General features: G+C 55.7%; 2 protein-coding genes and 2 non-coding genes across 4 annotated transcripts in view; 2 read left to right on the top strand and 2 right to left on the bottom strand.

Moving 5' to 3' along the window:
* IL34 (interleukin 34) overlaps positions 1-13,909 on the bottom strand; it is a 127,292-nt gene that overhangs the window by 38,799 nt on the left and 74,584 nt on the right. The gene's annotated exons all lie outside the window — the stretch shown is intronic.
* Positions 1,330-13,909, top strand: part of VAC14 (VAC14 component of PIKFYVE complex) — a 55,846-nt gene continuing 43,266 nt past the window's right edge. The window contains exons 1-10 of the mRNA XM_064670704.1: positions 1,330-1,510; positions 3,759-3,909; positions 4,408-4,575; positions 5,242-5,304; positions 6,304-6,411; positions 7,193-7,302; positions 8,247-8,353; positions 9,203-9,337; positions 9,602-9,754; positions 11,750-11,804. Coding sequence (XP_064526774.1) covers positions 1,407-1,510; positions 3,759-3,909; positions 4,408-4,575; positions 5,242-5,304; positions 6,304-6,411; positions 7,193-7,302; positions 8,247-8,353; positions 9,203-9,337; positions 9,602-9,754; positions 11,750-11,804 — 1,154 coding nt within the window. The 5' untranslated portion in view covers positions 1,330-1,406. The remainder of the gene's footprint in view (positions 1,511-3,758; positions 3,910-4,407; positions 4,576-5,241; positions 5,305-6,303; positions 6,412-7,192; positions 7,303-8,246; positions 8,354-9,202; positions 9,338-9,601; positions 9,755-11,749; positions 11,805-13,909) is intronic.
* On the bottom strand, positions 2,862-2,932 carry TRNAG-GCC (transfer RNA glycine (anticodon GCC)). Its single transcript has one exon. It is a non-coding gene; the product is annotated as a tRNA-Gly (tRNA).
* TRNAG-GCC (transfer RNA glycine (anticodon GCC)) lies at positions 10,675-10,745 on the top strand. The gene has a single exon. It is a non-coding gene; the product is annotated as a tRNA-Gly (tRNA).

Below are 13,909 nucleotides of genomic sequence, written 5' to 3'. Positions count from 1 at the left end.
AGCACACCTGTCTCTTTCTCCAAATTTTTTGTATTTACTCAAAGCTGAATCCAGTTTGTTCTTCATGTGAATCCAACTTGCTCCTCGTGGCCAGTAGGCAGAACTGCTGCCCACTTTAACAAGGAAAAAGCACTCTGAAGTGGCTCATTAATGAGCATTAGATGACTGACTGCGAGTGTGGCTTTGAAAACATGAGAGAAAAGGAAAAATTCCCTGAATTCTCCTGGCTGTGTCAGAGTGGCTGCTGTGTCACACCACCATGACAGAGCCAGCGAAGAGGCAGATAATGCAAGGGAAAGTCATCTGCAAATTCACTTCTCGTTTCTCTCGATGTGCACTTGTCTTTCAGGGAAATCCCTTCCCGTGTGGAGAAGTCTCTGGATCGCATCCCGGCATTTAACAGCGTGACCCCGTGGGCTGCCTGCTCTTGGGCTGCGAACGAGCACGTTCAGCAGCTTCCCCACGAGCCTCCGCCGTTCCCCCGCCCCATGGCCGTGTGTTTCGGGGTCCCGGTGCCCGGGCTCGCCCCCGGCCGGGACGAGGCTCATTCCAGCGCCAAAGTCCCGCCGGAGCTTTGCCCGGAGCCGGGATGATCCCGGCAACATTCCAAGGGCACGGCGCTCCCGCGTGGCCGCGCTCCGCCACTGCAGCGCCGGCATCCCCACCGCCGGCATCCCCACCGCCGGCATCCCCAGCGCCGGCATCCCCACCGCCGGCATCCCCAGCGCCGGCATCCCCAGCGCCGGCATCCCCACCGCCGGCATCCCCACCGCCGGCATCCCCAGCGCCGGCATCCCCACCGCCGGCATCCCCACCGCCGGCATCCCCACCGCCGGCATTCCCACTGCCCTGTGCTCCCCCGCCCCTTGGATTCGGGACGCCCACCTGGCTCCCCCCTCCTGTCAGGGAGTTGTAGAGAGTGAGGAGGTCTCCCCTGAGCCTCCTCCTCTCCAGGCTGAGCCCCCCCAGCTCCCTCAGCCTCTCCTCACAGGACCTGTGCTCCAGTTCCTTCCCCAGCCTCGTTGCCCTTCTCTGGACCTGCTCCAGCCCCTCCATGTCCTTCCTGAGCTGAGGGCCCAGAACTGGACACAGCACTCCAGGGGTGGCCTCACCAGTGCTGAGCCCAGGGGAAGAATCACTTCCCTGCTCCTGCTGCCACCCTGTTCCTGATCCAGGCCAGGATCCATTGGCCCTCTTGCCCCCCTGGGCACACTCTGGCTCCTGTTCAGCTTCCCGCTCTCCCCTCCGCCCTTTCCCTCGAGCCCCTCGGCGGCGGGGGCGGGTCCCGGGGGCGGGGCGGGGTCCCGGGGGGCGGGGCCGCGGTGGTCACGTGGACGCGCCGGCGGGGTCACGTGGGCGCGGTCCCGGGCGCGGTCACGTGGCCGCCCGGCGGCGGCGGCGGGGCCATGAACGCCGAGCGGGACCTGGCGCCGCTGGCGCCCGGCGTGGTGCGGGCGCTCACCGACAAGCTCTACGAGAAGAGGAAGGTGGCGGCCCTGGAGATCGAGAAGTGAGGGGCGGGAGATGCCAGGAAACCGGGGAGGGCGGCGGGAATCGAGGGCGGCGCCGCTGCGGGGATGGGGCCGGGGAGGCCGACCCGGCTCCCCGGGGAAGGGCGGGGAGGGGTGTTGGCGTGCCGGGGCTCCACGCGGCCCCGGCGTGGCGGGAGCCGGTCAGGGGTGCTTGGGGTGGGTCCAGCTCCCACCGGGCAGGGGGCGGCGGGAGGGACCGGTCCGGCTGTGCCCGGTGGGAGCCGGGGGCTGCGGCGGTGGGGGTCACCCCGGGGGGACCTGGGAGGCCCGGAGTAGGGGGAGGGGGTGACCCCAGTGGGAGCTGGGGGCTTTGGGGCTGGGGGTCACGCTGGGGGGACCGTGGGGATCCGGCGTGCCGAGGGAAGGGGTGACCCCAGTGGGAGCTGGGGGCTTTGGGGCTGGGGGTCATGCTGGGGGGACCGTGAGTCTGTGCTTGGCTTACACCAACCAAAGTCTGCTTTGGGGTCAGACAGTTCAGCTAATCAATCTGCAAACATGATTTGGGAAGGGTATGAGGAGGAAGAAGGCAAGGGCCAACCTTTTCTGCAGATCTCACAGGTTTAGATCATCCAAACCCCATCACAGAACAGCCCCAGGAGCATCTTTCCCATGTCCATGGCATTGAGCCAGGAGGGACTTGCTGCCTCTCAACTCAGGAACCTCCTTTTCCTCTGGCTGGTGATGCAGGAGCACCAGCTCCTGCTGCTTTTAGGCTCTCTGATGCTGCACTTCACTTTCCATGGCTTTTTGCCTCGTTAATTAAATCTTGAACCCTTTAAGGAAGTCTGTAAACTTGTTCCCATTCAAGCAAAGCTCCATCCATGAAATGTAGGCAGTAAAGTGATCCCTCCAATGGTCTGTCTTGCTTGAGCTCGGTGTGTTCCTCTTTTTGGAGCAGGACTGGAGATGGTGCCATTTTCCCTAAATCAGCTGTTGGGTGAAAGGGTCGGGCTGTAACTGTTGGAGAACTTGGCTTTGGAGTAGGAAGAGTAGGGAGGGGCTGCCCGGTGCCCCTGGAGAGAAAGGGAGCAGCTGCTAAGGTCAGAGCAGAGCTGGTGTTCATAATCCTGGGAGGAAAAGTTCGTGAACATTTTCTGTAATGATTTTCCTGGATTATAAAGTGCGTGACTGGCCAGTGGCCCCTGTTTGGGAGAGGGCAGTGTGAGATCCATATAGTGCCAAAGAGACCTTGTATGGAATTAGGCAGTGAAAGCTTTTTCACCTTTATTGGCAGTGAAGGTGAAGGTTAGTGATTTAGGCAGAATTTTTGAGGGGCCTGAGTCTTGTATTGTGGATAGAAGTCCAAGAAAAATGGAGGAAAAACAGCACTGCATTGGCCGGGAATCGAACCCGGGCCTCCCGCGTGGCAGGCGAGAATTCTACCACTGAACCACCAATGCTACAGCTGCCTGCACAGCTGGCTCCACAGCTGGCTCCACATCTGACTCCACAGCTGTCTGTGCCTCCCTGCCTGGCCAGTGGCTCTGCCGCAGGGAAACGGGGGCCAAAAGGCTGGACGGACGAGCTGGGACCTGGAAGCAGTTCCGTAGGCTGGAGCTCATTCATCTGAGCAGGGTGATGCATTAATTATCTCTGGGTAACGAGCTGCAAGTTCCTGGGGTGGAGCAGGTATTGCATATAGAAACTGGGTTGGCTTTTTATTAAGGCTCGTACTGTTTAGGAGCGTATTTAAATATACTGTTAATATAAAATTAATTGTATGAGGTATCAGCTGAAGCAGTGTGTGGGTGGCTGGGAAAGGTCCAGAATCTTGGCAGTGTGTGTGGGTCTGGTGGGCAGCAATTCCGTGCTGAGCTACCAGCACTCCTGGTCTGTGCTTAGCTCCTCTGGGCTGCTGTCCTGTGCCCTGCTGGGGATAAATGACCTGCCCTGTTGGAGAGGGAGTTTGAAGACCTGGTAACTTCTTCTCTGCAAGCAAACAGCTGCACTGGGGTGGCCCTTGAGAGCCCATCCTGGGCTTAGAGCTCCTGAGTGGTGTAGGAGGCTGCGGGCTGGAGCAGCAGGAGGGCAGTGAGCTGCTGTTGGATGTGAGCAGGGTGGAAGGGAGAGCTCTAGTTTCACTTGTGGATCCTGTCAGCATTCCCCATTTCATTACCCCTTTCTCTGGTGTTTGTCGTGGCTGAAAGTCCCCATGGGGAACCAAACCCCTCAGCATTTGTATTGGGCAGAACCTAAACCCCCCCCCCCGTGTGCTCCTCTCCCCAGGCTGGTGCGAGAGTTTGTGGCTCAGAACAACACATCTCAAATCAAACACGTCATCCAGATCCTGTCACAGGAGTTTGCACTCTCCCAGCACCCCCACAGCCGGAAAGGGGGACTCATTGGCCTGGCAGCCTGCTCCATCGCCCTGGGCAAGGTGGGTGCGGTGGGGTCTGGGGCTTGTGCAGGTTGTGGTGTGAGAACAGCGGTTCCTCCTGGGTCAGTGTGATGGGGAGACTCGGGCTGGCGGCCCTGCAGCTCCCTGGCTCCCTCCCTACCTCCCAGCGTTCAGCTGGGTCGTGTTTGAGTTTTCCCAGCACACCCAGCTTCATCCTTTGGGCCCTGGAGCGCTTTCTGGCCTGGGCTACACCTTGGCAGCTCCCCCTAGGTGTGTTTAAAGTGCATCTCTCCATCCTGAGTCTCCAGCAGCTGGACTAGACTCAGCAGGTTGGGTGCTAATTCGTGTTAACAGAGCTGACAGGAGTTGCAGCCCTTCCACCTCCCACCCCCAGCTCAGGCGGCCCCGGCAGCACGAGCAGGATCTTTGGGAAGGAGGGCTGAGGTACGGGCAGAATGTTTGCAGTACGTGCCAGGGCAGTGCCATCTCTTCCCTGTGCCATGGTCCTTGGCTGAGCAGTCTCCTTGTGTCCACCAGGACTCTGGGCTGTACCTGAAGGAGCTGATTGAGCCAGTGCTAACGTGTTTCAATGACGCCGACAGTCGCCTGCGCTACTACGCCTGCGAGGCTCTCTACAACATCGTCAAGGTGGCCAGAGGCTCTGTCCTCCCGCACTTCAATGTGCTCTTTGATGGCCTCAGCAAGGTAAGAAGCTTCCTCTTAAACCCCCATGTGCTTTTCTTTCCCACACTTGAGTTCTGAGGCTTCTTCCCTAGTCCTCGACATCTCCAAGTCAAACAAACCGGGTTGTCCAAGGTCGGTGTTCCAAGTAAACTTTGACCCAGACAGGTCTGAAGGACAAAATGAGCAGTTTCCACACGGTTTCACTGGTGCTGTGGGTGTGGAGTTCACTGTAAGATACCTTGCTCTCTGCTCATCCTCACCTCCAGGATGTATTTTCCTGCTCCTTGTTGAATGGTGTTCGAAAATGAGGCTGAGAAAGCTGCTGCAGGCGAGGTGGCTCTGCAGCACTACAGCTTTGTGGGGTCTGTAGGGTCAAAACCATGTCTATGTCTTTGCAGATTTTCACTGGTAACTTGTATTTCTCTGCTTCTTGAGAGCGTGACTGGCCCATGAAAACCTGCATAGCAGGGGGAGGTGAAGTTTGCTTGGTATTCCCCTTAGGAAGTCTCTCCGGAGAATTTGGTGGAGCCTAATGAGAAATTGGAGATAAAGGGTCTTCCTCTCTGTCCTTCCCTGTAATGCCAGAGGAGAGCAACAGTTCTGTGAGCCTGCTGGGAGCTGCACTGCAGAGCAGGGAGCAGACCTGGGACCCAGTGCTGCAATGGCTCTTGTTTCTGTCGTTCACAGCTGGCTGCTGATCCTGACCCAAACGTCAAAAGCGGCTCCGAGCTCCTCGATCGGCTCCTCAAGGTAGTTTTGCTCTCCAGCTGAGAGACCTGGGTGTAGGCTGGAGGCATGTCCTGGCTGGGGATATGTCAGTCCCTGAGGCTGCGGGTGCTAAAACCATCCCAGCTCAGTCCTGTGGCTGCTGGTAAAACATTTCTTTCTCTCACGGACCACAGCCTCTTAGATTGAGGGTCTGGGGGCCTTTTTGGGTGGCTGGATGGAGGGGCTGGTGGGTTATCCCAGGGCCACATGTGCATTCAACTCCTGGGAACTGGGGGAAGCAAGGTTTTAGTCTGACCGGGTTTTCACCCTTGTCCCAGGCAACAGAAGGGCTGTTCTGCTATTCCTTGCCCAGGTGGGTCACTTTGTGAGCAGAGCTGCTCTGCTGCTGCTCTGGGGTGCAGGGCTTGGTTCCCGTTCCTGTTGTGTCTGCTGATGGGCTTTTACTGTCACAGACCTCCCAGTTCCTTTTTTCCTGCTGTTTAGAAGCGAGCAGCTCCCTCCCAGATCCTGCCCTCACTCCTCTTTATCACACCAGTTAAACCAGTCTCCTGCTGCAAACCTTCCTGCTGGGAGATCAGCTCTGCCACACCGGGGTGAGAGACTCGGCCAGGCAGCAAAATCCACCAAGCGTGTAGAAAGAGCTTTAAAGGAAGCTCGGGGACTTCCCCACCCTGATACGTGTGGCTGCAGCAAAAGTGCTTGCTCATGTATGCAGCACACCACTGAGGCATGAGTTGGAGATGCTCCCATCGTCCTCCTGTTCAGCCAGGCTGCCACACAGCAGGCAGGAGCATCCCTCTCTGGGTCTTGCTCAGTCCCTGCCCAAGGGGGGGAGTTCCTAGCTCATTGCCTGAATAAACTGTGTGGTTCCTTCTCCCCAGGTCTCATGACCTGCAGACTCGTGCATCAACTGGTTGTCATCTTTTTCCTGTCATGTGCCTTAAAAAGACAGGGTGGGGTGTCTGCATGGACATGAGTTGGCAGCCATCCCTCCTAACACCCTCTGCTTGGGCTCTGCAGGATATCGTGACAGAGAGCAACCAGTTTGACCTGGTGGGCTTCATCCCACTGCTGCGTGAGAGGATTTACTCCAACAACCAGTATGCCCGCCAGTTCATCATATCCTGGGTAGGTGCACGGGGTGCCACATGTTCCTGCCAGTCTGAACTCCAGAATATTGTGTCTCATCAGCTTCCCGTGTCTGGGCAAACTGCAGATGTCCACGGCAATGTGTGAGCTCAGGCACCTGGATTTTTTTGGGCAGGTTTTTAAGCCAGCCTAGTTTTTAATCTTCTTTAAAAGGGCAGTTCCCTGTCACCTTGCTGGTGCAGTCACAGGGACATCACACTGCACTTCTGCCAACCTGTTCAGGACACTGCACCTCAAGTTAGAAAGTACAGTCAAAGTGTTGCTTGTATAAATAGACATACTGTGGTCTAGAGGTTATAGTCTACCAAGGGACAGTGCCAGGCTGCTTTTCATCACCCAGCAGTGATGGAGGGATGTTGCTCTCTGGGAGGCAAGGGATCCCCCCTTGCTTTCTCCTCTCTGTGCAGGGCAGAAGCTCTTGGTGCCTGGTTGGAGTCTGAGGAGATGTGTGTCCCTGGACTCTTAGCTGTACCACTGCCATCCTAGGTCTGCCTGCATGTGTCTTGGCAGTCATTCCTGATCCCTGCGTTGTTTTACAGAGCTGTGATTGGAAATGTAGCAGTGCTGCAGGCTGATCACTCACTTCCTGTGCCAGCTCAGCTGCTTCCCGAGATGGGCAGCTCCACGCTGTCCTTTTTTTCTTCCCCCCATCCCACACAGCTCAGCTCTGAATTCCTCAGTATCCTGCCAGATTTGTGCTGGTGATGTTAATCAGCTTCTCCAAAACTCACCTCTTCTTTCTTACTCCTCCCCGAGCTAGATCCTAGTCTTGGAGTCTGTGCCTGACATCAACCTCTTGGATTACCTGCCAGAAATCCTGGACGGGCTCTTCCAGATCCTGGGAGACAACAGCAAGGAGATACGAAAAATGTGAGTGTGAAGGCTGGCGGAGTGTGAGGGCTGTGTCATGTTTGCTGTCCATCCATCACCCTCTTCCTTGGTTTGCAACTCTTCTGTATAACTGCAGCAAAACCCCGTGGGTGCGGTGGGAAGGAGATCGGCTTCGGTGGGGGATCAAAGTGTCCTTGGCAAGGGCCTCTCCCGGCTTGTTGTGGCTGGGGAGGACACCCTGCTCTGTGCCTGGGGGACAGACTGTTTTGGCTTGGTTGAAGCCTTGACTTCACAGCCACTGTGCTGCTGGGACGGGTTACGAGCTCTCTGAAGAAGCAGCACGTGAGCCTCTCTCAGCAAGGCAGAGCTCCAGCCCAGCGTCTCCTGGGTGGAGAACAGGAGCAAGCATTGGGAGCTTGCTCCATGTATACGCTGCTGATTCCAAGACGGAGGCATTTTGAAGTGCAGGATTGGCTGTGTGTTCTCAGAGGGGTCAGAGGATCCTGGTGTTTTGTGCTGGGAGAGAGTGGCTGGACCTGTTTTGTGGGGCATAAGTAAGTGGCGAGACCAGCCTGGGCCTATCCTCCTGCCAAGCCCTTCTGGATCCTCTCTGTATCTTTGTTTCCCAGCATCCACATGTTGAGGAACCAGCACTGAAAACTTTGGATATTGGCTGCCCAGCTGCTCCCCTCTGTGTTCCCCATCCCAGGCGCCTCCATATCCACAGTGGCTGTGGGGGAGTTTTGGGAAGGTTTGGGGGGATCTGGGCAGTCATTGCCTCTGTCCTCACAGCTGTGTGCAGTCCCTGCTGTGGGGCAGGATGAGCTTCTCGGCCTCGTCCCTTCCTGGCCCTGCCCCTGTGGGGAGGCACTTCTGCCACCAGCACCCTTCCATGTGACCCTGCAGGATTGTCTCCATAACTTCTCCCTGACTTCTCCATCCAAGGGGACCGTGCGCTGACCAGCTGCTCTGCCTGTCCGCAGGTGCGAGGTGGCTCTTGGGGAATTCCTCAAGGAGATCAAGAAGAATCCCTCCAGTGTCAAGTTTGCAGAAATGGCCAATATCCTGGTGATCCACTGCCAGGCAGCGGGTGAGTGCACAGGACCTGGTCTGTGGTGGGAGGCAGCTCTCCCACAGCTGGCACTATTGCTGATGGCCCAGACACAACACAGGTCTGGCATCCTCCCAGAGCGGAAGGGCCTGAAAGAAAAATATCTGGCTGTGCATGGCACCTGTGGATATGCAGCACTTCTGGAAGGATCTCCTTAAGGGCTTACCATAACCTCTGGTGGCACGAGGTGCACAGGCTGGACAGTTGGATGTGTGTGGGCTTTGTGCCAGTGCTGCAGTGCAGCTCCTGTGGGTCTGCTGTGTAGGCAGTGGCAGAGGGTTACAGCTGCAGCTGGATGTGTTTCCTGAGAAGGGTCTTGTCCCCAGGTTGTGCTCATTGAGCTTAAACTGCTCCTTAAGCATTGCTGGGTGGGAGTGGGTTTCTTGGGAGATTGCTGGCTTTTTATCAAGCTGACACTGTTTAAGCCTAAAACCTGGCCTTGCATGAGCAGAGTGCCCCAGAACTTGGGGAGGTTGTTAAAACCCCAGCTCTAGGAACAGTGCTTGACCCAGATACACAGATGCAATGAGTGTGACAGTGGAAATGTCCTTATGCATTGGTAAGCTTGACAGAATACTTGTAAATGAGAAAACCTTCATTATAAGTTGAAGGGGGTTAACTCTAAAACTTAATGATTGTGTTTAATCTCAGCCTCACTGCAGATTCAGGTCTTAGTTGATCTCCTCTGGGACTGAGCTTTCCCAGGCTAGGGTCTCTCTGGATGGAGCAGAGGTAGCTCCATGCTTGCAGGTGGTCATTGGCTTATGGGGTTTGCTCAGCTGCCAGTGCTGTCCTTTCCCTCACCCTTGCTTGTCTCCTGTCTTCCAGATGACCTGATCCAGCTTACAGCCATGTGCTGGATGAGGGAGTTCATCCAGCTGGCTGGCCGGGTGATGCTGCCCTACTCCTCAGGGATCCTGACCGCGGTCCTGCCGTGTCTCTCCTACGATGATCGCAAGAAGAGTATCCTTGTAACTCAGAGCTGCTCCCATTCCTGCTACAGCAACCCACAGGGAAGCACCTGCTTCCTGCCCCTGGGGCGCAGGTCCAGCTGCATGGCTGGAGAGGGCCAGGAGAAGTCCTCCCTCCAAGTGCTAACACCCACACTGGCTGTTTGGACGTGAGTGGGGTTGCAGTAGCTGGGTTGGGGCAGCCCTGGTGGGGCTGTGGTGGCTTCTCCGTGGCTGGCACCTACCCACGTGTGTTCCTTACACTGCCTTCACTCAGACATCAAGGAGGTGGCAAACGTGTGCAACCAGAGCCTGATGAAGCTGGTCATCCCAGAGGATGATGAAATGGATGAGGCCAAACAGTCAATAGACATACCAAAGGAGCCCACCCCGGAGGAGTCCCTCTCCAAGCCAGAGGCAGCATCCAGCGGTGAGTCCCCATTGATCTGGACCATTAGAGGTGTGAGGAAGGTCAAGGGAAGGTTCTCAAGAGAAGTTCCTGAGTTGGTTTGGTGTCTTGAAGCAGCTCAGGACATGTGGGACCTCTCTGCTTTCTTTGGACCTCTCTGCTTTCTGTTTCGCAGATCTCTGCTGAGAGAGACCCATTTGGTGCAGTCTTCTTAAGAGGGTCATTGGTCCAGCCTGGAGCCCAAGTGGTGCTGCAGTGCTGTGTTCCCTCATGAGCATCCCCATCCCCTCACCACCCTCCGGTTTGACTTAGTCATTAAGTTGACCTGAAAAAGATCATTTATAGTTCGAGAGCAGCTGTTGTCATCCAAAGGAGAACTTGGAGAGCTGTGTTTGTCCTGGGGGTGCATCAACATGTGCATGAAGGGTGTTGATGGTGGACAAGGGTAAAGAAAGGGAAGGAGAAGGATTTTGGATCCTTTCCAAATTCATGGTGCTCTCCAGACCATCCTGTGGATATTGTACCAGTCCTAAAATTTCCAGAACACAAAGGGCAGACGTTTGTAAGCAGACTGGAAGAGCTGGAAGAGGGTTCAGTGGAAAAGAAACTAAGCAGTCCCAGTGCACCAATGCCTGGAAGCAGCAGTGGCTTCAGCCTCTGGCATCCCTTGGGTGCCGTTGTCCTGGCATGACTAAACACTGCTTCTGGCACAGCAGGTCTTGGTTGTGCAGGTGTGCAAATTATGTGTGTGACAGTTAAATCACGTGAGCTCAGCCGTGCTGGTTTGGGGCTGCACCCTCAGCCCGGTGCTCTTCTGTAACGCACCCGCCAGCGGAAAAGCCTGCAGTGAGAGGGAGCAGGGGGTGGAATTGAGACGGAAGGGTTTCCGTGTCCTGCTGCCCACGGGGAGGCAGGAGCAGGCTGGGGCAGCTCCCAGGGCAGCATTGGTGGTTCAGTGGTAGAATTCTCGCCTGCCACGCGGGAGGCCCGGGTTCGATTCCCGGCCAATGCAACGCTTGTTTTTCCTCCTTTTTTGCTTTGATTTCTGTCCATAACGTGGACCCAGGCACCTCATAATCTCAGCCTAAGGAAGCACCTTAATCTGCAACAAAAGTGCAAAAGCTTTCACTGCCAAACACCATGCAGGGTCTCCTTTTGGAAGGGATAAAGCAGAAAATGCGCTGCCATAGCACGGCAGCAAAAACTTTTCTTTTTTACTCCTCATTTGTCCCGAGAATACCTCCTTGTATTAAAATCTGTCGCAGAAGGGCTTTAAAACATCAACAGGAAACTTAATTGCTTTAATCTCGACCCCTCTGGGGTTAAATTTCACCTTGAAGCAGGCAGGATCAGAAAAAGCTGTGATGCTTTTCCCTCAGAAACTCTCAGCCCTGCTCCCTGGGAGTGCTGATGTGGCGGTGGCGCTGTCTGTGTGAGTAGAGGCTGTTGGCACAAGGGGGCACAAAGAGTCAAGTTCATCCTGCAGTGTTTTGTCACTGTGCTTGCAAGACCCAGTTTTAGCACCGAGCAGAGGCTGAAAAGCTGTTTGGGTGTCTTGGCTTCCACATGGAGTCAGGCTATGGCCAGATGGAGATGTCCTGGGTTGGAGTCCACCTTCCCTGTGTGTGTGGTATCTCAAAGTGTTGAAACCAGGACAGTTGAAGGCAGCTCTGCAGTTCTGGGCTACTTTCAGAATGATTGAAACCATTAGAAGGATGTGTCTGAGTCTTTGTTACAGAAGAGGAAACCCAGTTTGGGGTAGAGGTCTGAAGCTGTGCCACCTGCATTTTGCTGGGTAGGTGCAGTCCTGTACCAGCTTCTCTGGCAACAGAGAAGAGCTTGACAAGGAGTGTAAAATGCTCACTGCAGGCAGAAGTGATTCTTTGGGTCCCCAGACCCTCAAACAATGGCTTGTGATGTCTTTGCAGAAGGTCATGTAGCTCTCCAGCCTCCCAGTCCTGCTGTCCAACTTCCCTGCCATCCCACTAACTGTGTCTCCTCTTCTCCTGCCCCCAGGGTCTTTGGATGCATCTGGTGACTCCAGCAACAGCAGTGTCTTCACAGTGACCAGGTAGGGTCTGTTTGTTGCTTCAGAGGGGCTTGACAAGAAGGGAAGGCTTCTCAGGGTACAGACAAGGACTGACAGATGCAGACAGAGCTGTGAGGAAGGGTGGGCTGAACTGGGAAGCAGTTGGGGTCTCCTGGGTCGCAGTAGGGTGGATGCCTGGGGATGCTCTAGGGGTTGACTTCTTCTCTTTAAAGCTTTTGCACGAAAATGTCTTGAGTTTGTGGTAAACCGAGGTGGTTTTTTCTCACAAAGAGACCTTGCAAAGCCCCCCAGTGAGGCAGCGAGTGTCTGTGCACTGAGGAATCTGCACCTCACCTGTCCTCAAGCCTCCATGGTTGTGCATTCCCCCTAAAAAACAGGATGAAGTTGGAGAAGAGGTTGTCTCATTTATGGCTCTTCTAGCTTGGCCAGTACAGAAGGCATTTGGTTCCCTTCTGCCTTTGCAATGGAATGGCGGGAGAGGAACTGTGTGCTCGTCTTCTGGAGGCACAGAGGCCTCACAGGACCGTGGCACATGAACGGTCTGGGGCTGGCAGGAGAGCCTGGGGGGTACTGCCCCTGCTCCAGGCTGCAGCCTTGGCAGCCCCCCATGGCACCACGGGGCTGTGGGGCTGGATCTGGGGCCACAGAGGTGAGTGGTCTTGCACCCCTGGCAGCCTTGCGTGGCGTTAGTCAGCCCTGCACCAGTTCTGTGCCCAGCACGCTCTCTCTCAGTGTCTCATCTAAATCATGTCTCCTGCAAATACCTTTCCTCCCATCCAGCTGTCTGAATTTGGGGACAAATCCATCTGCTCTAATAGCATCTTTTCTTTCCTCCTGCTGCTGCAGTTCCTTTACTCAGAGGTCGTGATTTCCAGCACTTTTATTGTGCTGATGCTTATTTTTATTTGTTGTTGTGATCCCCAAAATAGGATGTGTTGCTTTAGCTGCATCCTACCAGCGTGATGCCCATCGTGACACGTCCCAGAGCAATGCAAGCATCAGCTTTTCAGGTTGATGGTGTGTACCCTCCATTCCTTTTTTGCATTTCTGTACAGCCCAGCTACTCCCTGGTCTTAATGATGCCCTTAATTTTTTCTCTCTTGGAAGTACAGGTCATTTAATTTGCACCTAGATGTTGGTTTATGGCTCTTGAATGATTTTCCTGGCTTTTTTGTCATTGCTGGGTCCTGACCCTGCTCAGCCCTAAAAGTTCAGTAGGTGCAGAAGGGGATGTGCCTAGGGCTGAAATGGAGAAGGGGATGGGGAAGAAAAAGAAGAGGCAATAGGTCAGGAGGACAAGTGATAGCTGTGGCTGTGTGCTGAAGAGCTTGCACCCCGGGGGAGAGAGGGAGTGAAAACTGAAGGGGGACAGAAACAGGGGGGAGCTGGGGTGTGTCATCCCACTGTCACAGAGAGACAGAAGGAGAAGGCTGCCCAAACTGAAGTAGTCTGCCAGCAACTCCAGCACCAGGGAAAGCCATCTGGGACAGCAAGAAGGACCCTCCACATCTCTGAGAGACCTGGCTTTGCAGAGAGACTTCTTCCTGAGCCCCTCCTAAGCCCTTTTAAACAGGAGACTCCAGGTTTTATCATGGGGTTTACCTGCCCTGAAGCCCGTTTCCCCACCTAGTGTGACCTCTCTGCTTGATCCAGCGATGGAACTTGAATTGTTTTTGCCGTGGCATCTGTTGTGGGGGACTGGCATGGATTTGAGGGGGGCTGTATGTGACTGGTGGGAGCCCTGGATGTCTGCCTGGTGCTCTATGCATTGCTCAGACTGTCTGGCTTGGCCCTGGAGCCGGAGGAAGGCAAGAGCTGGCACCCGCAGCCGTTTGCAGCCGTAACTCACGCCGGGGAGCGGCGGCTGCGCCGAGCGCCCACTGGGTGTCAAGGCAGGACCGCGGGAAGCCCCTGAGTCACCGTGGAAAGCTGGAAAGCTGCAAAGGGAGGAAGTTGCAGCTGCCTTTTAAGATGAAGTCACTCTCTGCTTCTGTTTTTGTTCGTTTCCCTCACCCCCCCCTCGCTTCCCCCGGTCTCCCCCGGCGAGCCAGTGATGGAGCATGGCCCGGCGCCAAGCATCCAGCTCTCACGCCCCCTCCTCCTGCCCTCCCCGCAGCCGGCTGCAG

This window comes from Pseudopipra pipra, chromosome 14 (genome assembly GCF_036250125.1).
Source record: "Pseudopipra pipra isolate bDixPip1 chromosome 14, bDixPip1.hap1, whole genome shotgun sequence".
Taxonomy (NCBI): Eukaryota; Metazoa; Chordata; class Aves; order Passeriformes; family Pipridae; genus Pseudopipra; species Pseudopipra pipra.
This window is presented reverse-complemented; position numbering and strand designations above follow the sequence as displayed.